Genomic DNA, 22338 nt, shown 5'->3' with positions numbered 1-22338 from the left:
TGTACTTTAGTATTAGGCTACTTGAGTGAGTTCACCAACAAGTAAGACAGTAATGCTAAATTCATAACTATATATTATTTTCTCCCACACAGGGTTGGTGACCTGGCAGAAAACCTACATTCAAAATGGGATGCCATCATGGAGAATATTGATGGAGTGGACACAAGAACTTCCTCATCCAAAATCCCACCTGCCTTATCAGAAGTAAGTGTGGTATTGCATTAATTTGGGGACATATGCCCTTACATTGGTTGTAATTTTAACAATAACAATAGGATTTCCTGGCATACCTGTGATCCTAGATTACTGAGGTACTACACTGTCTCTCTGCATTCTATGTATGTGTTAACCTTGCTCACTGTAAGTCGCTCTGAATTAAAAGCTTCTGCTAAATGCCTAAATTGTAAATTTGATTTTACACAGTTGAAGTTAACAGATTGCGCACTGACTAATATTGAAAAATGTAATATTGGTGCAAGTGATTTGTTTGAAAAGGTTAGTTTTCTATTCAAACATTAGTGATTTCTATAATGTTTTCTAAATTAAATAACAGGGGTCTCCCTTCACTGCAACTTGCAACTCTAGATTATTTTTAAACATGTTGAATCTAGAGCTGCAACAACCTTTGGCAGCCCATACATCTAAACAGAAAACAGAAAACAAAAGGTGAGTTTAAAATAATTTGGTACTGTCAGATGGGACTGTTTGTTTGGATGTACGGGCAGTCAATAGTTAGTGGTGCAACTCTGGATTGCAGATTTGTACATTTGGTCTGCTAATTTCTTCGAGTCATCACTATCCTTTTGAGATGCCTTTATTATATATTTAGAGTTCATTTAGTTGTATTTGTTGTTTAATTCACTAGAGGCTTGCAATAGAGCTTATGAAAACCTAAAGGCCAGCAAGAAGATGGAGCTGGATGGGCCCATAGAGGACGTGAAGAGGAGAAAGACGATTACCAGCAGGAGAGATCGGGTGAGTTATTGCCCTGTTGTATTACGGTTGCATTTGTTTGATCATGTGAATTATCAATTACCTTATGTAAGGGATATAACAGTGAGGTGGTCATTGCTGAGAAATGGTTTCACTACTCACAAAAACACAAAGGCAGGTTTATGATCTTAAGCTTATTCTACAGGTCTGGGCAATAGCATTGTTGTCCAGTCCAGATAGGTGGCACACTTGAGCGAATCAAAGATTCTGTCTGGTGGGTATATTCTATTTCCTGGCCAAAGGTGGATTTTACCCAAAAGGTGGGGTTCTGAGAGGCTTCCTACCATAGGCTTTCATGAGAGCAGTGATAGCTGAGTGGTTAGTATCCACACCTAGGACTCCGGAGGCCCCAGAGGTCGCAGGTACGATCCCCCGCTCCAGCTATCACTGCTCCCCTCTCCCCCGCGCTCCTTGTGGGCAGCACCGGGTTCGGCTGGGTTAAGCTGGAGAAAAAAAGCAGCTGGGTTGGGCTGCGATATCTGAATTTCCCTCGCGGGATGAGTAGGTATTCATTATTATCATGATGGTATCATGAAATTGCCTTCGAGTCAGTAAATATCAAACTGTTTACTCAAGTGTTGTGATGATTCCCAAGTGGGGGTCCACTGATGAGTAACTAATGCAACATTGTTTTCTCACCCAACAGTAAACATACCAATATACAGCATAAGTGTATACAGACTTTTTTTTTACGGCTTTCATTGTAAGCTTGTAGATTTTAACAATATTTATCAGTGGAACAGTCAACTAAATGTAATGAATCAACTCCTGCAAGTCCAAGTGCTTGTCAGGGTGGGCATCCCCAGTTCAAGTATGATTATTATAATTTTTTCTAGACATAATATAGCCCCCATAAAGTCATTTTGGATGGAAGCTGGCAGCAAGGGCTGCTGGTAGCAGTGAGTTGGATGATGCCTGCGACAAGCTGTTGAGCTGAAGTGGATGCATCTGTAAACCAATTGAAGAAGTACTAATAACATTAGTTTTTCTTCCCATCTGTAACATGTAGAGTATTGTCATACAGTTCATATTGGATGAAAGTGATCTCTAGTTTTCCAGAGCTTTAAGGCCTATTGCATTGTTACATTGTGTTGCCAAGAACAGGGTCAGATTCATTTTGTGACCTTGAATAAGTGTTTCAGCTGGACCAGAATAATCCCTATTCTTTAAGATCCTAGTTGGGTTGGAGTTTGAAAAGGGTAGACATTAACGTGTTCCTGGCCCTTCTCTAGTCGCCAGCATTGATTATTGCCCTTATCTGTTTCATTCAACTTCCTCCTTAGTGGGCAGCAAGTGTAATGCAGGTAATCGCTTTTTTATTGCCAGGTTTGACAAGAGAAACAAGGGACTGGGTATAAGTCAAACAAGCACAAAATAACTAGGCTAAGTTTGACCACTCTACAGTACACCGGCTATTTGAAAATGGCAGATCTATAAGGTTTGTTAACCATCTATGTGTGCAGTTAACCTGGTCATGTCTCCTCCTATCTATGCTGGCCTACAGCAGAGCTCAGAGTGGTCTCAAAATATGGTTAGCTGTTTGATATTAACTTGATTATAACAAATGAGGCAAATAAGCACATTTTATTTTTATTTATTTTTACTTTTTACAATGCAGGGCAACGGTTTAGGGAGTATGTTTGTACAATATTTATTTATTTTATTCAGTGGAGTTATAAGCAAAACCCCAAATCAGCCTGTTATAGTGAAGACGGACAGCCAGTAGTGAAAACATTGTCTCCCAATGCCTTCGGCCTGGTGGAGACAACAAGCCTAAAATTGCTTATTATAAGCAGACAAGGCAAAACTGGGGGCCCCATATCAAAGGTTTTCCTTTTGACCAGAATGGGTGAATAGAACATGTTGAGTCTAACCTCCTCTTCCCATCTGTTACACAGCTCTTCAAGAAACAGGTCGGTGTTGGACAGAAGATACTGTCCAAAGAGGACCAGCTATACCTCAGCGGTGCAGCTGCAGACGCCAATTTCGTCAGTGACAAGGACAAAACTGTTTTCAAAATCAAATCACCAAAGTGGCGCTCATCACGGCTGTCCAAAATAATGGCGGACTGTCGGAAGGTCCTGGATGACAATAGGAAGAAGGGTGTGCAGCCCAGGTCCACCCATGTTCGCACCTATTGTGGACAATTTATGCCCTCCTGCAGAGGGCAAGCAGATCTACCTGCAGCAGAGTGAGGAGGACACCACTGGGACTTAGTAAGGCTTGTTATAGGCTCTGAGTACAACTGTACTCCTGGGTTTTTAGAAGGGGCATCAATTTTTCCTGTTCAGATTCCCATAGCTTTGTTTCATTGGCTCAGCAGCAGATTTGAACCAGAATAACCAGAACAAGCTATGGAAGAACGGGAAACATTTATGCCATCTTCTAGAAACCTGGGATTATAGTTTGCACAACGCCAATTAACGGTGGTGTTCTGTTCATGCTTTTGGTTCTGATTTGTTTATTCTGTCCAACAGTGACCTGTTTCAAATATGGTTCTTACCTACCTGGAGTGTGTTAAGTAATAATTGGATGTGTTCTATTAATTTTATATTCAACAATCCCTGTGTGTGTGTGTGTGTGTGTGTGTGTGTGTGTGTGTGTGTGTGTGTGTGTGTGTGTGTGTGTGTGTGTAAATATTGTTCTCAAAATACTGTTCTTAGGTTTTAGCCCCCGTTTTAAAAGAACATTTAAAATAACATTTGCTCTAAAAAATAAATATTTGCTTTAAGTGATTTTCATGTGTTGAAATGTGTACCTTCATATTTAATTTTTTGACTATCATTTGGTGTAGAGAGAAAGGAGCGGACCTAGTATAGGCTCATGGGGACAATGAACTGTGTCCTGGTATGGTGAATCATCCTGATATGGTCCATGGATGGTATACAGGTTATAGGTCATATCAATCATGAATGTATCCTGACATAAAAATACACCTGGTGTTTGGACTTGACATATGGTTACAGGTCATATCAATACAGTATCCTGAGCTAAAATACACCTGGTGTTTGGGCCTGAAATATGGTTACAGGCCGTATCAATACAGTATCCTGAGCTAAAATAGACCTGTTGTTTGGACCTAATATATGGTTACAGGTTGTATCAATACGGTATCCTGAGGTAAAATATACCCGGTGTTTGGACTTCCTATATGGTTACAGGTCGTATCAATACAGAATCCTGAGCTAAAATACACCCAGTGTTTGGACTTAATATATGGCTATAGGTCGTATCAATACAGAATCCTGAGCTAAAATACACCCCGTGTTTGGACTTCATATATGGTCACAGGTCGTATCAGTACAGAATCCTGAGCTAAAATACACCCTGTGTTTGGACTTAATATATGGTTATAGGTCGTATCAGTACAGAATCCTGAGCTAAAATACACCCCGTGTTTGGACTTCATATATGGTTACAGGCCGTATCAATAAAGTATCCTGAGCTAAAATACACCCTGTGTTTGGACTTCATATATGGTTACAGGTTGTATCAATACAGAATCCTGAGCTAAAATACACCAAGTGTTTGGATTTGAAATATGGTCACAGGTCATATCAATACAGTATCCTGAGCCAATGTACACCCGGTATTGGCACTTGAAATATGGTCACAGGTCATATCAATACAGTATCCTGAGCTAAAATACACCCAGTGTTTGGACTTGAAACAAGGTCACAGGTCGTATCAATACAGTATCCTGAGCTAAAATACACCTGGCGTTTGGACTTGAAATATGGTTAGAGGTTGTATCAATACATTGGATATGAGTTATGACTCATCTCCAGAAATGACAACTGTCCATTTCTGATGAGATATTTTAGACACTGCCTGGAGTTATTTTCCGAATATGGCATGTGGTCGTATACAGTATCTGGGAAAAGATTAACTCCATATTCTAGCAAGAATAAAGTGGTCCCATATTGGGAGTTCGATATGCTCCGAACATGAAATGTATTTCACTTGCTGTTCGGAGAGTATCCAATCTGGATATCAGCACGTATATAGTTACAGGTCATATCAATACAATATATGGATTTAAGATACTTCTGGTGTTTGGACTTGAAATATGGATAGTGGTCATATATGTATAATATCTTGACATTGGATATGAGTTAAGAATCATTTCCAGAAATGACAGCTGTCCATTTCTGATGAGATATTTTAGACAGGGATTAGAGTTATTTTCCGAATATGGCATGTGGTCGTATACAGTATCCGGGATAAAGATTAACTCCATATTCTAGCAAGAATAAAGTGGTCCCATATTGGGAGTTCGATATGCTCCGAACATGAAATGTATTTCACTTGCTGTTCGGAGAGTATCCAATCCGGATATCATCATACATGACTTGTATCTGGTAATATTCGGGCAACGATATCTAGGGATTCTTGGTCTTTTTGCGCAGTGGAAGATCGGCTATTTTCACAATTTCTGCCTCTAATATTCAAAGAATGCATAGCTATTTCTCCTGGACCTTCCAGGACTGTTTCAAAATATTTCCAGTAATTTCATGACCGTGGGAACCCTGCTAAAAATATGCCTTGAATATTTATTTTTAAATTACCTATTTGAAAAGAACACGGTTACAATTTAGCCTGACAAATGTGTAGCTATTCTTTAATCAGAATGTATAAGGTAATAGCTAAACAAATGCCACAATCTGATTAATTGCTTAAATAATTGACAGATTAAACAACGTTTTCAGGCCAAGGACCCATTAGTTGAGAGAGATTGAAGCAGGGACCCCCACAACCTGTTCATAGATTGATTAGATTCCATATAGTTTCATTGTTTGACAGCACAATCATCAGTGTATTTTCATGTCAATTTGTGTTTTCAGATATTTAACCACTTGAACTGTCAATACTTAATAAACTTGACCTCTCACTCTGTACTTGGTCTGCTCTTTTTCCCCTCTACACCAAAGGTCTTTGCCAAAAACAGCTGATTGAGGCGTTGTGAGCTTGTAGATCTGCTATTTTGGGCTACAGTTCTCAGAATATGGACACTAGGGTTCAAGTAGTTAATATAAAAAAGGAGTAGAAAAAAGGTTTATATCACTCAAAGATTTGGAGGACCCCCAGTAGTAACTCCGGGGACCCCCTAGGGGGGGGGTCTCAGCTAAGGGGTCCCTGCTTCATCTCTCTCTCAGCTAAGGGGTCCCTGCTTCATCTTCATCTCTCTCTCAGCTAAGGGGTCCCTGCTTCATCTCTCTCTCAGCTAAGGGGTCCCCTGCTTCATCTCTCTCTCAGCTAAGGGGTCCCTGCTTCATCTCTCTCTCAGCTAAGGGGTCCCTGCTTCATCTCTCTCTCAGCTAAGGGGTCCCCTGCTTCATCTCTCTCTCAGCTAAGGGGTCCCTGCTTCATCTCTCTCAGCTAAGGGGTCCCTGCTTCATCTCTCTCAGCTAAGGGGTCCCTGCTTCATCTCTCTCTCAGCTAAGGGGTCCCTGCTTCATCTCTCTCTCAGCTAAGGGGGTCCCTGCTTCATCTCTCTCAGCGAAGGGGTCCCTGCTTCATCTCTCCCGGCTAAGGGGTCCCTGCTTCATCTCTCTCAGCTAAGGGGTCCCTGCTTCATCTCTCTCTCAGCTAAGGGGTCCCTGCTTCATCTCTCTCAGCTAAGGGGTCCCTGCTTCATCTCTCTCAGCTAAGGGGTCCCTGCTTCATCTCTCTCTCAGCTAAGGGGTCCCTGCTTCATCTCTCTCAGCTAAGGGGTCCCTGCTTCATCTCTCTCTCAGCTAAGGGGTCCCTGCTTCATCTCTCTCTCAGCTAAGGGGTCCCTGCTTCATCTCTCTCAGCTAAGGGGTCCCTGCTTCATCTCTCTCTCAGCTAAGGGGTCCCTGCTTCATCTCTCTCTCAGCTAAGGGGTCCCTGCTTCATCTCTCTCTCAGCTAAGGGGTCCCTGCTTCATCTCTCTCTCAGCTAAGGGGTCCCCTGCTTCATCTCTCTCTCAGCTAAGGGGTCCCTGCTTCATCTCTCTCAGCTAAGGGGTCCCTGCTTCATCTCTCTCAGCTAAGGGGTCCCTGCTTCATCTCTCTCTCAGCTAAGGGGTCCCTGCTTCATCTCTCTCTCAGCTAAGGGGGTCCCTGCTTCATCTCTCTCAGCGAAGGGGTCCCTGCTTCATCTCTCCCGGCTAAGGGGTCCCTGCTTCATCTCTCTCAGCTAAGGGGTCCCTGCTTCATCTCTCTCTCAGCTAAGGGGTCCCTGCTTCATCTCTCTCAGCTAAGGGGTCCCTGCTTCATCTCTCTCAGCTAAGGGGTCCCTGCTTCATCTCTCTCTCAGCTAAGGGGTCCCTGCTTCATCTCTCTCAGCTAAGGGGTCCCTGCTTCATCTCTCTCTCAGCTAAGGGGTCCCTGCTTCATCTCTCTCTCAGCTAAGGGGTCCCTGCTTCATCTCTCTCAGCTAAGGGGTCCCTGCTTCATCTCTCTCTCAGCTAAGGGGTCCCTGCTTCATCTCTCTCTCAGCTAAGGGGTCCCTGCTTCATCTCTCTCTCAGCTAAGGGGTCCCCTGCTTCATCTCTCTCTCAGCTAAGGGGTCCCTGCTTCATCTCTCTCTCAGCTAAGGGGTCCCTGCTTCATCTCTCCCGGCTAAGGGGTCCCTGCTTCATCTCTCTCAGCTAAGGGGTCCCTGCTTCATCTCTCTCTCAGCTAAGGGGTCCCTGCTTCATCTCTCTCAGCTAAGGGGTCCCTGCTTCATCTCTCTCAGCTAAGGGGTCCCTGCTTCATCTCTCTCTCAGCTAAGGGGTCCCTGCTTCATCTCTCTCAGCTAAGGGGTCCCTGCTTCATCTCTCTCTCAGCTAAGGGGTCCCTGCTTCATCTCTCTCTCAGCTAAGGGGTCCCTGCTTCATCTCTCTCAGCTAAGGGGTCCCTGCTTCATCTCTCTCTCAGCTAAGGGGTCCCTGCTTCATCTCTCTCTCAACTAAGGGGTCCCTGCTTCATCTCTCTCTCAACTAAGGGGTCCCTGCTTCATCTCTCTCTCAGCTAAGGGGTCCCTGCTTCATCTCTCTCTCAACTAAGGGGTCCCTGCTTCATCTCTCTCTCAGCTAAGGGGTCCCTGCTTCATCTCTCTCTCAACTAAGGGGTCCCTGCTCTCTCAGCTAAGGGGTCCCTGCTTCATCTCTCTCTCAGCTAAGAAGGGGTCCCTGGCTGAGGGAGGGAGCTGTTGTTGTTGTTAGCTTTAATAGCTTTCAGTTAGCATGAGAGTTAGCATGTGTTGCAAGGTAAAGAAAAAACATTACAGACCTACTGTAGAACAGCCTAACATTTTAACAATACACCCCCATTGAGTCATTCTAGATGATGCCTATTGTCTCTTACCTGAATGGAGTCGCTATATGAAGATATCCACGAAAGCGAGCTTCTTTTCTCTTGTGAAACGAGTTAAACAACAATCCACGAGCCTCTGTTTTAGCCTCCTGGTTGGTCCCGGGTGGTTCAGTCTGAGTGTGATAATTTCGCGTTACACATTACTTCCGCCCTGGACAGGATACGGAAATACTCTGTCTGTGCCAACGCGTCGTAACGCGTGGAAATAACCGGATACAGTAGTCAGTCTCAGCCTGGGATCAATCGCATTCCCAACGTGATATCTTCAAAAAAATAATCTTTGCACGTTCTCCCTCCGTACATCTACAAAGACGTTCAGATTTCAAATATAGAGTTATTTCCCCGGGGCTACAGATGTTACAATTATATACGGCCCAACCTCGGCACGAGTGCATTCTGTATTGTTTAGTAAAAAGCATTTTAATCAGATCAGTGATAGGAGTTATAAGGTGCAATACACCCCAACGGCCGATGGGGTCGCGTTGTTAAAAGCCACCGATCGGATCAAAAATGATTATTATTAAACAACACGGAACATTATGCGTACATGTGAGGGGCCGTCCATAATTGTAACATCCTTGGCTATTGAGCAAACGCCGTATCTTTGAAATCTGAATGTTTATGTTGACGTAAGGACTAAAAAGGGAGAAAGTACCAACGCTATTTTGAAGATAATTATAATAAGACTGTCAGTCTTGTATCAGTGAACAATATAATGCAGAAACTTTCGTAAAATATTGCATATAACACTGAGAATAAAGGTTATGGGAGCAGTGTTGAAAAAAACGAAACAAAAAAAAACAGCAGTCACGTGACTGACATATCGGCCGATGTGATGTAATAGAACGTTACATTATCAACAGACAGAATGTCTGATTAAAACATAGTGCCTGAACGAGAGTATGGGCATTTTCCATGGGACGTACCATAATCAACAGAGACTATGTCTGATAAAAACATAATGAGTTCCTCAGTATGGGCAATATGGCCATAATGGGCGCATTCTATGCAGTTAATAAAGGCTGATAATGGACATTCTATGTTCTGATAACGTTCGAAGCGGGTGTTCTATTTAATCCTTTTGGGGATGTTGAAGTTGTCATCTGCCCATTTGTCAATTTGGTCAAAAGAAATTGGTTGGACTGAACTCATATTTTGGTACCATCGCTCCATTGTTTACAATGGTTTGTAATGCAGGCTGCCACCCCATGTGGTCATGTGATCCAAGATGGCCGTAGTGTGAATATAGCCAATAAAAGCTCACAACTCATCCGCCACATTTTGACCAGTTTGTTGGTTGCTTTTTATGTAGTAATGGTTTTAAAAAAGTCCTTAAAATGACTTTTTAGAAATGAGAATATAACCTGTATAAACTGTGTTGTGTTGTTGAGTGAGAACAATGTTGCAAATTAAGCTAACCATCTGGGCCTTGACCCCCAGTTTGTGAACCACTGCACTACGCTACAGACTCCCAATCATAAGCTAGACACCAGCACAAAGTTGTCCCTTTAAATACCTCTCCCTCTTTTGAAATACACGCCTTGTGAAAACAGCCACTTATTTTGTGTTCCGGAAGTTTTGGCGCCCAAAATGTCATGGCAAACTACCGAGTAGTAGTACTTTTTTTTACAAGCAGCAGGTGCATGCAAGGTGCCAATATGAACAGTTAAAGCATTGTATTTGGGATTGAAAGCTTCAATCCCAAATACGGGGATTAATTATTAGACTAGAATCCATAGCCTATTGTATTCGAATGTATATTAAACCAGAAATCTATTTGTTTCTCACGCCTATACAGCCACGGGTGCTGAAAAATGCAATCTCTTGCTATATTAATTCATGGTTCAAACCTATTTTATTCTATAGCCTATTTTTAATTAAGCTGTGTGGTTTTGGTATAAGTCCGGTCTGGAGAACGGGAGTGTGACTGGGACGCGATGCACTCATTATGCTGTGATGAAAGTTGGGAGCTTTACCAACTCGACGAGCTGCGTCATTAGTTTCTCGTCGTTGTGTGATGATTAAAGGTGTTTTACAAATCATCGAGCGAGTCTGGTCATCCATCGTTTACGGTGCTGCATGAAAAAAACACAGCGTCTACAAGCCCACAAGTGCAACATTGCATCCTTTCTGAACCTTATGTGATGTTGCATGAAGAATAAGAATAAGAATAACTTATTCTAAGACAGACAACGAACAGAAGCGACTTGAGCAAGCGGCCAAAGTGGCGCTGTCGGCATGTCTGCTAATTATAAGCGACTCTGGGCTTGATTTCCGTAAAGTTGCTTATATATTGAGAGTTGCTGCTTGCGTTTTTGTTGCGAGCTTGTAGATTGGCAATTTTAAGTAGTTGATGTGGCGATGCATATAGTATTAAAATGCTCGTGTGGCCTAGATAATATCACTTTTGGGGGGGTTATTTCTCTTGCAAAGTCTGGCAACACTGGTCTTTCATGCCGCCACAATGATTTAGTGAAAACGATGTATTTTACGGCTATACCAGAATTCTTGCTGCCAATGAGGGCATGTGAAAACACCCAAAAAATAAAACTCCCGGCAAGTTGCTAATTATTATGCTAATTATTTTGCAGGAAAGATTCGAGAACTGTAGTGAAAACATGCCTTTAATTCCCTTTTAAAATCCTGAATGGTTAATTCATGTCAACTGTATGTGTGGGTGTTCAGTGTGAAGGGGATGAGCTGCTCTGCCCTCCCTTCACATTCCTCCCTCTGCTTCTCCAAGTGTGTCACAGGAAAACCTCATATAACAAAACCTTGTAAGTCTCCATGCGAGCCTATAGCACAGACACACAATGGAGAGATAGAGACAGAGGAGATAGTAGGGGGGATTAAGCTAAAAAAATTGAGAAATTGTTACGCGGCGGATAAAAGCACCAAATTTGGTACACATCCTAAAACATCCTAGAAGGGGTGCCCAAAAAAATCTTAAACAGGAAGTGAGTTGTAGACAATATTCAAAATGGCCACCTAAACTGTTGACCGTTGACTCATAAGACACCAAAAGAATCTCCAAAAAAGCATAAGATTCGGCAAACACGTCCCTTGGGTCATCCTAAAACATCCTAAAAGGGGTGCCCCAAAAAATCTTGAACAGGAAGTGAGTTATAGACAAGATTAAAAATGGCTTCCTAAATTGTTGACTGTTGACTCAAAAGACACCAAAAGAATCTCCAAAAAGCATAGGATTTGGCACACATGTCCCTTGGGTCATCCTAAGACATCCTAGAAGAGGTGCCCAAAGAAATCTTAAACAGGAAATTAATTAATGACAATATTGAAAATGGCCACCTACAGTGTTGGCTATTGCCTATATATCTCATAGAGGCATACACTTTGGCACATGTGTCCCTTGGGTCATCCTAAGACATCCTAGAAGGGGTGCCCAAAGCCATCTGAAACAGGAATTGAGTTATTGACAAAATTGAATATGAGCAATGGTTAGACCTCCCGTTGTTCCGTCCAGGTTAACATTCAACAGGTTAGCATTCACCAGCATCGGCAGGTTAGCATTTCACCAGGTTAGCATTCACCAGCATATCCAAGAGAGACTGGATAGGTAAAAAGGCCTGCAAATGTGGATAACCAGGGAACATAGACATTACAACAAGTGTCACTGGTCAGTCTCCTCCTGTGCAGCTTCCTGGGCCTGTTATGTGTGAAAATGTGCAGTCAACACCGGCTCCCCACGAGCATTTTAGGTCTATTAGACGTCTATTACACGTCTATATGTCACCTAGACGACGCGACAGAAATGGTTTAAAAATTGTCTAGAAATGAAAATTTATTAGACGACTATATTTAGACTAGACGACTATTAGACCGCTAAAAGTCGGCTACATTTAGCCGTTAGCGGCCGTCGAAAGTAGTGTAAAGAACGGCGACGGCGAGGTTCGAACCAGTGATCTCTGGCTTTCAAGTCAGCAAGGCTATCCATTTGGCCATCAATGATCATATGATAGTATAGACTTTCTGGCCGTATTAAAAGGTGACATTGCCTACCTGTGTTCATTTTAGGGTAGTGCGCATTGTTGAGGAAACTAAATGTATTGGGTGCCTAGCCTAGCGATTACAATTATTTTGTTTAATCAATACGTATTGATGTGGCGGGGGCGGTGCCGCGGCTGTGTTTGACTGTGTGTGTTGCTGTCAGAAATGTAATTCAGAGTAGACTGCTGTCTGGACGTTTCCACTTTCCAGTGAGTGACTACACACAATCACGGTAATTAATTAACACTCTACCGGCTTACCGCACCTTAGTACCAAGGATAACTTTATTTAATACATGGTCTAAAGATAGTCGTTGAAATGCTGTATTTAAAACGACTACACCCAGACCGTCGACGTATTACCTTATATTGATGAATGGCTATTAAAATAGTTTTACACCAATATTTGGCTATCAGTTCTGCAACGTGCAGTTGTTTTTTAAATAAATATTTATTAAAACAGGGATTAACTTCAATTGTCTAAATTCTGTGTAGATATAAACGTAGATACGCCGACTATAATTAGTCGGCTAAATCTCGGCTAGATCTAAACTATCTATCTATAAATGCGACAAATCTCTGTCTGTTTGTTTGTTTGTTTGTTTGTTTGTAATCCGCGTATCTCGAGAACCGTTCGTCCCACCGGCTTCAGATTCGGCACGCGCGTTCCCCGCCGCCGCGCGGAGTGCAGTGCCAGGCCTCGACCCGACCCGACTCGCGGTTTTCCGAAACCGGCGCGAAACGTTCGGAATCTCCTTATGCGGAGCTGATTGTTGACATCAGGCTGTTCCGGAGGAAATCGGCGCAAGCGCTGAGTCATTGTGACATCACTTCATAAAAGGCTCTGACATCACGTACGCGACATGAGTCAACACAAAATCTCTGTGAATGTGTATGTATGTATGTAATCCGCGTATCTCGAGAACCCTTCTTCCCACCGGCACGCGCGTTCTCCAGATATGGGCATAAAGTCTGACATCAGAGTTTTCCGCAACCGGTACTGTGTGTGCAGAGATCTTCATATATGGGCATAAGTGGACAAAGACAAACAGATGGTCAAAACGGGTCCTATGACAACAGGTATATTGGGGTTTGCATTAAAGGGTGGGGCATTCATGGGGTTTGCATTAAAGGGTGGGGCATTCATTCCCTATTTCAAATTCGGCACGTGCGTTCCCCACCGCAGCAGGTAGTGCAGTGCTCGGCCTCAACCCGACCCGACCCACGATTGTTTGAAAAAGCGACAGAAATCTCATATATGGGCATAAAATGGACGCAGATAAACAGATATCTCCATATATGGCATATATGGGCATACAATGGATGCAGAATCACAAAGATCTCCATATACGGGCATAAAAGGGACACAGACAGACAGATACAGAGATCTCCATATATGGGCATAAAATGGATGCAGATAGACAGATATCTCCATATATGGGCATATATGGGCATAAAATGGACCCAGAACTATAACTGCAGTGATCTCCATATATGGACATAAAATGGACACCGACAGACAGATACAGATATCTCCATATATGGGCAAAAATGGACACAGGCAGACAAATGGTCAAAACGGGTCCTATGAAAACAGGTATAATGGGGTTTGCATTAAAGGGCGGGGCATTCATTCCCTATTTACATTGTTCCGAGTTGGCCAGGTCGCCGACTAGACGCTGGGCCGCCCGAAGGGCGGCCCAGCTTCTAGTACTTAATAATGATCAACGGATATTATAATTATGTTAGTCCAATATTAGGAGATCAGTTAAGCACCTTACTGTTGTTTTTTTAATAAATAGTTATCGAATTATGGAATAAATTGCAAAGTATATTTTCGGTGTGAATATAACCGGAATCTAGCCGGGTGAAATTAAGGCTAAAAAAAAACTAGTCGTGTAAAAAACGATTATTGCTCAGTGGGTCCTTACACAGCCTGACACATAATGACAGGCATTGTTTTGGGACAAAGCATGCAACACTGGTGCCTTTCATCAGCTATGGAAGGTATTCATTAGAACCTCAGTCTGGGCATATCCTGACCCAAATGAGCCGTTCATCATGGTAACAGATGCCAGTGATGGGGGCCTGGGCACTGTGCTGTCTCAGGAGGAGGAGAGAGGAGAAAGAACAGTTGCGTACAACAGCTGTTCTCTGAACTGTTCCAAGATAAAGTTGTGTCACTTCTTTGACCTGTTTCTAAACACATAGGATGCCCAGGAATATTCAACATTAAATCAGCAGGTGCCCATGGCAACACGCCATTGTACCTTCTTTTGAAGTCCTGGCAAAAAAGTAATCGGAGTAAATGTCCTGTTTTTTTTTTCTTCGCGATAGTATTTTCTTTCAGTCAGTTTTCCAACAATTGCGGGCCTCATTGCTTTTGTAACGGCCGGTAGAGAAGGCCACGTTTTAAACATGAAGGTGATTTAAAAGTTAGATTAGGAGAAAAATGGCCGTTTGTGCATTTTTGCATTTCGGGAAATTAATGTTTTTCATCACCGCGGTAGCTTTGTACAGTAACTACAGATTAATTGCGACCGTCAGGATTTAAATTCTATTTAAATTGTATTGATTGTTTCCTGACGCCGGGGCTGCAACAAAGCCTGTGTGTTCATCCATGTGACGACACACAGAATATTAATAATGCTGGTAAAGATATTGTTATTGTAGGTGTACCTGTGTTTAAGAAACTATGTGCTCAAACAGGATAAACAATGGATGATAAATCGACGGGATTCACCCAAATGAATAGCAGACAAAATGGTACTGGAACAAGGCCTACTCTCCTCACCTTTGAAATGTTCCTAATCTTTGAAACATTGCAACACAGTGAACTCACCTGAAAATGTATTTTTGTTTAACTAAAGAGCTTCTGGTTAGCAATTATTACACAATCACAATTATATTATGAATTGCCCAGCAACGGAACTCTGTAGGGTTCCGTTGCTGGAACCCTATATATACAACATTAATACACATGAAAGGTTTTGTACAGAAACCACTGGCCTATTATACAGCAATATTTCTTTCATAGGCAAATAGGACCATTAATGTCCTTTACTTGGGTCATTATAGAGTTTTTATTTTGAGCACAGTAGTGACAAATTAATAGTGTTTTTCTCTTTAGCAAAGTTACAAAGTTTTCCTTTTCCAGTACATATTAAGTTAAAAAAAACATTCAAAGATTTGCACAAATTATCACAATTTAAAAGAAATAACAGATCTACAAGCTCATATTCGGGCACAAAGTAACACAAAAATCAAACCTCGGTTCGAAGTGAAGCGGTGGACAGATAAAACCTCTATTCTGAATGTATTTTTCATCTGTTTTGATAATCTGCAATAGATACTTCATGTACAAGACAGATAAACCCTGAAGGCCAAATTATCATGTGAAGCTTGACCAATCCTCAAAGTATCCATTCATCTAACCGGGAGGGACACCACACATTTTGCTTTTTGAAAAAGCCTATTCATTCTGGACTGATATTTTACACGTACGGGACAGGAAAAACCTGTTCATTCTGGCCTGGAGTGACCATATATGGACATAAGGTAACATACTTTGTGTTTTTGAAAAACCCTGTTCATTCTGGACTGACATCACCATATATGGTAATTAAACGGACATTCTGTTTTTGAAAAAGCCTGTTCATTCTGGACTGAAATGACCATATATGGGCGTGATACACACAAAGCCATTCATTGGAAGCGGTTTTCACCGCTTCAAAAACCCCTATAGTTTTAACACGAGGAAGGAGGCAATGGCTCAGGGGGTGGAGAGGCCGCTGGGGAATCGGAAGGTTCCTGGTTCGATTCCAGGCTCCCCCAGGGTGTCTTTGAGCAAGACACTGCTCCCATTGAGCAGGGGTGGGCTGCTGCTTTGCATGGTCTTCTCTGTGTGAACAGATGCCTGGTGGGTTCTCAAGGTTGCATCATAGGACCACCATATGGCTCCAAATGGACTTCTATGGCTCAGTGCTAAACTAGGGGTCAGCAATATGTCTGTACACATTTGTCCGGGGAACATTTTAGACTTTCTGTTTTATTTGTTATTTTATTTTATTTTACTATATATTATATATTACGTTCTTTTGATCAAGACCCAATTAATGAATGTCAGTCTTCAGGTTTTGTTCAGAATATGTATGACACTTACTTTCTTACTATGCCACTATACTATGGCATATTAGAAGTCCAACTAGTACTAGTAGTGGTTCTCAAACGTTTTATTTGAAAGTACTCCCTTAAGTTTGGAGGTACAGACCTGTTATGGCCATTCAGGTCATTCATCGTCCGCTCATGTCCGTCGCAAAAATGGAATTCCGACAAAAATGTCCACCTTAAGACAGCATGGCGATGACTCCTGGCTAAACCCTAACCCTGAGGTTTGTTACTGTGTAGAGGGGAAACATGGTATCCAATGGGGGTCCGTGGCCGAATGTACATCAAACTGGGGGTCCTTGAGAAATAGTGTCTCTTCTGTTTTCTGTTATTGTGCAGTAAGCTTTTGCTGAAAATAGCCTATTGTCATTTTCTGAGGACGTTTCCTCACAGTATGGATGCCGGTTGGGTTTGAAGTAGGATAATAGTAAATGGTGCATTTATAAAGGGCCTTTATCCAAGACGCTTTACAGAGATTTAGCATTACATTCACCCATTCATACACCAATGGCGGAGGAAACAATGTGAGGCACCAACCTGATCATCGGGAGCAACCAGGGGTTCAGTGTCTTTCTCAAGGACACTTTGAATGGAACTCTGAGGAGCCTGGGATCGAACTGGAAACCTTCTGGTTGCCAACTCTACCCCTGAGCCACTGCCGCCCCTAAGCGGCCCCTTACAACAAGTAGGTCGGGAGTGGCATATTGTCGGTATCAGCCAGTGACACGCGGGAGTCTGTCCCTGTTACAATGCGCTAGAGCCGCAGGAGATGGATTGCTGAGGTGGAGCACCACACCTACCATCAGATCCCAGTACTTGCCACACCCAAGCCGTGCTACTCATACGCTGAGTTGGCAGCGCCCAGGATCTAACCCATGACCTTATGGTCCAAAGGCGAGAGCTCTACTGAGCTACCTGGACACCAACCCATTAAGTGGTTAAGTATCTGTACCTCATCACTGTACCCAACTCAACCGAGCAAGATCTTAAAGTGAGGAAGGCACTTGCATGGAGTAGTGTATGGAACTCTAACCTCCCCCGACAAATCAAACTCTATGGCAGTGAATGCTGGACCCTGAAGCCAACCCCACAGAAGTCTCTGGACGGGTGCTACACTAGAAGGTTGCGTGCAGTACTTAACATCAGCAAGAGTGCACATGTTACCAACAACATCCTGTTTGAGGGAATAAATACCAAGGGTGAGCGAGACAATAGCAACCAGGAGAACGAGACTCGCAGGACACTGCCAAAGGCATCAGGAGCTGCCAGCCAGCAGATTGGTGCTGTGGGAACCAACACATGGGCACCGGTCACGATTACACCCCACATTAACAAACGTGGATGTACTCAAGGAAGACGCTGGAGCACAAAGCACCAACAAAGCTGGCCAGATGTATGGAGAACCGGGATGACTGGAAGCGACGATGGAGGGCTCGTCTGAGGACCACCTAGAGAGAGATCACCCGCTTAGCTAACTCAAGTCTTCCTCCTCTGAGCCGAAATAGTAAAAGAACCCCAGCAGGGTCAGGAAGATGACAATGTTCCCCGTGAGCAGGAGCGCAAAGGACCCCCAGGTTATGAGGCCGGCCCTGGCGAAAACGGTGGGCAGGCCGAAGGCGGAGATGACGATCCCCGTGGTGAAGAACAGGGCCAGATCTTTGCAGGCGCTGCTCGGGGCGTCGGCGCCGTGAGCGGCCGCCCTCAGCGAGATGCAGTACGGGAAGGGGGCCAAGGCGTAGAAGATGAGGAGCAGCAGGGGCCAGTAGGTGTAGTACACGCAGCCCAGCATGAGGAAGGTGAGGCCCAGAGCGCCTCCCACGGACAGGCCGATCAGGGCTCTCAAGACGTCCATTTTGCTCTGCACCTCTGTGACACACGGCCCCTAACGGACTGGAAGACTCTGACTGACGAAAGGTTACTCCTCCGTCCGCAGTATATACCCACTAATTAGAGGCCGGGCGGTGATGTCAGCCGTCTGTGACGTCGGTGCTATGACATCAGCCGTCGATCCATGTTTGGGCATAACGAGAGACAGGCAGACAGATACACATGGGTTGGGGGAAGGGTGTGGGGTCCTTATATTCAGGGGTCTGTTCTAGAAATGTTTCGAGGGCATACTATAATCTACGATCCACAGCCATTCCTGTGGCCAGTGCATAATGCCTACCAGATAGGCTACATTCAAAGGTTCACGAGGGAAAACGTTATTTCTCTCTTTTTTTCACAGCAGGTATAACACAGCACTGCTTATATTCTTACCAGTATTCTTAGTGGGGGCTGCTCTCCATTCAGACATGCTGCCATTCAGACATTGACTTATAATTGTCTGAATGGCGACACTTCCATAGAGGTTTGCCTTAGGGTTAGGTATAGTGTCTGAATAGGGGGATGTACCCATTATTAAGTGTGGTTGCCTATAGGGCAATAGCAATAATACACTGATGTTATTGGTCTGAGTTCATGGAGACACTTTTAGCCAATGAGGAACCAGCATTTTTGTGATGTCGCCTCTATGCAGCTTCCTCATTGGCTAAAAGCAGTTTTTGCTGCTTCCTCATTGGCTAACAGCTACGTATGGTGACGTATGCCTACTGTACGTCACCTTTACGGTGCTTCCTCTTCGGCAGTAGCCCCATTGACATGAATGTGAAAATGCAAAAATGGTAACTACGGCGTGAGCTTACGTTGTGAGCTATGTTGTGAGCTTGTAGATCGGCTCTTTTTCGTGCAAAGAGGTTTGGTTGAGTGAAAAAAAGGGTTTCAAGTACGTTCTTTACAGGTGGGTTTTACCAATTATAGAGGGTTTATTTGGCATCGCATATGCAACTCTGCAACTCTGCAACTCTGCGATTTCACGATAAATTAAATCTCCACGATACGATTATCGTGAGTGTTTTTTATCACAATAAACAATAATAGCGAATATCCCTATTGGGGATCCTCAAATGGGTAAAAAAGTAATACTATAAAAGAAATCACACCCATGCAAAGTGAGCGGTGCAAACATGACACACGTACAGATAGATCTCCTTGTATATGTGATGAATGAGGAGGATTTGGATATGTTTCCAAGATTGAATACCGTATACCAGTATTTGTTTTATATTGATGATGTATACCAGTCAATACTGTATATCAGACTAGGCATATTATCTCTGATTGAGTGATCAGACAGTGCACTTCTTTCAGCTAACCATAAAGATGTAGGCCTACATTTATATCATAGTCATATAATGGTATAAGCTATATATTCTATACCTGTGCATGTTGTCACAGACCTTTGGATGTGTACTTTTTGTTGCTCTGCTTGTGCAAGTATTTAGATCGTGAGAACAGAATGTAATACAGCCAGGAATATTTTCAGTTTATAAAGAAATCCTCACCTGCAACCATGTTTATTTAAAAACCCAGACAAGGACAAGACATCAACTCCTCCTGGCCACGGTTACATTCCCCAAACGTGAATGAAGGAGAAGCATCTTTAGATGTAATTATAATCATAGAACTCTGGGAAACCGGTGACTTCCAGGAAAGTCTGGATGGCAACGGAGGATGTTTGGTGACTCTAGTGAGACAGTTGACGATGATCGAGATGATGATAGACTGGCATGGGTGTATCAAGTTGGCATTAGTTATGACCATATACAATGAAGCTAGATAGCTTTTATTTTAGGTTTTAGACGTTTTTCTTTTTTTTACTAATTAGGTGCGTGGTCTACCTATGTTATTGTTCTTTTAGATTGATATTCCTATGCATTTGTTATATTGTTGTTAATGTACTGACATATTATCCTGTGCTTATTATAGTGATGTGCATTACCTGCTTATTGTAAGTCGCTTTGGATTAAAAGCGACCAAGTGTGGACAAGAGGGGTCACAGAAGCTGCAGTGTACAGCTGTAGCAGCTGGTGAGACGAAAGAGAGCTCCAGGCAGGATTCACCCCACAGTATTGGAGATCTCTAAATGCCTGTGTCACCTCAAGGCCTCAGGAGAGAGCCACCCTTTGCCTCCTCAAAGGAGCCTCTTGTGGGTTATAAAGCAGGAGGGAGGAGTTTAGGAGAGCAGGCTCAGTTAGCTGTGCTTCTAGCCCAATTCTCAGATACGTTTTCCTTCCAAGATGAGGACCTGGATTACACTGACCAAGTATGAAGATCCACTTGGTAGATGGCGTTCCCGTTGATTCTCCATTCAGTGATGTCATGGACAGAACGGCTTTGATTGGTCCGTGTTAATTTCTTGGCTAAACACGTTTTGGTCTGTGTTTTTCGTGCATTTATTTTTTAGGTGTCTGTAGCCTGAGGTGTCTGTAGCCTTAGTCTGAGGCTCACGGGACGTTGTGGCATGTATGCACATAAAGGCACCGCTCACTTCACACTGGGTGTGATTTTTTGGCTAACACATGAAGTCATGGACGGAACAGATTTTGATTGGACCGTGCTTATTCTGACCCCGGACTTTGTCGGGCTGAGTTCCGCCTGAGACCTGTGACAGTGACCACAGTCTGTGCAAGTGTGGTTGCTGTCTCAGATCCTTGGTGGTGTTCGACCGCCGTTGGTTTGAAGTTCAGACAAAGTCCAGGATGTGTAGTTTGATTCTGAAATGCAGAATCCTCACAAGCTATCAAAGATAAGTTGTGTCTATTATAGGATGCCATTATTTTGGTAATTATTTGACTACAGTGTGCCGCCATTCACTTGCGCTTTATTTATTTTGAAGTGCCCCGGAAGCCACGATCGAGTCCATGTTGTGGAAATTCACGATGTTGCAATGGCGGTCAGTGTGTTTATTTTCACACGGAAATGAACATTTCGAACCGCGGCCCGAGTGTCGCCATGAGAAACAGCGGTTCTCTGAGTTTGAAGCGTTTGTGGAAGTAGATTCTGAGGTAAGCCGTTTCTTTGCATCAGCAATGAATAGGAGCCTCTGGAGATTACATGCTTTTTTGTTTTGTTTACCTGGTAACCAGGGTAACCAGGTAAGACGTCTCTCAGCGTCTTAACGGGGACTTGGCGCTCCACAGGGGGTAAACGTTAAGACGCTTGGGGACGTTTTAGTCACTCAGAGCCAGAGGAGAAAACGGTGAACAGCGTGGTGGGCAATAAGGCCAACGCATCCGCAGGACATTGTTTTCTGAAGGGGATACAGCCTTCATGACCACCCCTACCCGTATTAACAATAGTAAAAGAACCCCAGCGTGGACAGGAAGATGACGACGTTCCCCGTCAGCAGGAGCCCAAAGGACCTCCAGGTTATGACGGCGGCCCTGGCGAAAACCGTGGGCAGGCTGAAGGCGGAGATCACAATCCCCGTGGTGAAGAACAGGGCCAGCTCTTTGCAGGCGCTGCTCGCGGCGTTCGTGCCCTGGGCCTCCGCCCTCAACGTGATGCAGTACGGGAGGGGGGCCAAGGCGTAGAAGATGAGGAGCAGCAGGGGCCAGTAGGTGTCGTACACGCACCCCAGCATGAGGAAGGTGAGGCCCAGAGCGCCTCCCACGGACAGGCTCATCAAGGCTGTCATGACGGCCATTCTTTTTGCACTTCTGTGACACACGGCTCCTATAGCTGACTCGAAGCCTCTGATTGACGAAGGTTCGTCCTCCTCCGCAGGACTATAATAGAGGCCGGGCGGTGAGATCAGCCGTCTGTGACGTCGGTGCTATGACATCAACCGTCTATCCATGTTTGGGCATAATGAAAGACAGACAGACAGACAGTTACACGTGGGTTGGAGGAGGGGAGTGGGTTATCTTAATTATACGTATTTTTTATCTTAATTAGAGAGACGTCTTTACTTGCGCCAGCAGAGCGCACAAGTACTACTTTCGGTGCCATCTGTTTCCGGCCGA

The 22338-nt window shown here is 43.7% G+C and overlaps 2 protein-coding genes across 2 annotated transcripts; both read right to left on the bottom strand.

Annotated features, from left to right (window-relative positions):
* Positions 1 to 17963: 17963 nt before the first annotated feature.
* Positions 17964 to 18344, bottom strand: LOC308284769 (leptin receptor overlapping transcript-like 1; the record flags this gene model as incomplete). Its single annotated transcript, XM_080725496.1, has 1 exon — positions 17964 to 18344. One exon carries the CDS (start codon positions 18342 to 18344, stop codon positions 17964 to 17966), a length of 381 nt encoding a protein of 126 aa, XP_080581622.1.
* Positions 18345 to 21662: 3318 nt separating this feature from the next.
* Positions 21663 to 22019, bottom strand: LOC308286206 (leptin receptor overlapping transcript-like 1; the record flags this gene model as incomplete). Its single annotated transcript, XM_080727165.1, has 1 exon — positions 21663 to 22019. The coding sequence occupies one exon, from the start codon at positions 22017 to 22019 to the stop codon at positions 21663 to 21665; it is 357 nt and encodes a 118-aa protein (XP_080583291.1).
* Positions 22020 to 22338: the final 319 nt, after the last annotated feature.

This window comes from Nannobrachium achirus (assembly GCF_963921795.1).
Source record: "Nannobrachium achirus genome assembly, chromosome: 5".
NCBI classification, from domain to species: Eukaryota; Metazoa; Chordata; class Actinopteri; order Myctophiformes; family Myctophidae; genus Nannobrachium; species Nannobrachium achirus.
Note: the sequence above shows the minus strand (reverse complement) of the source record. Positions and strands in the feature narration are given on the sequence as shown.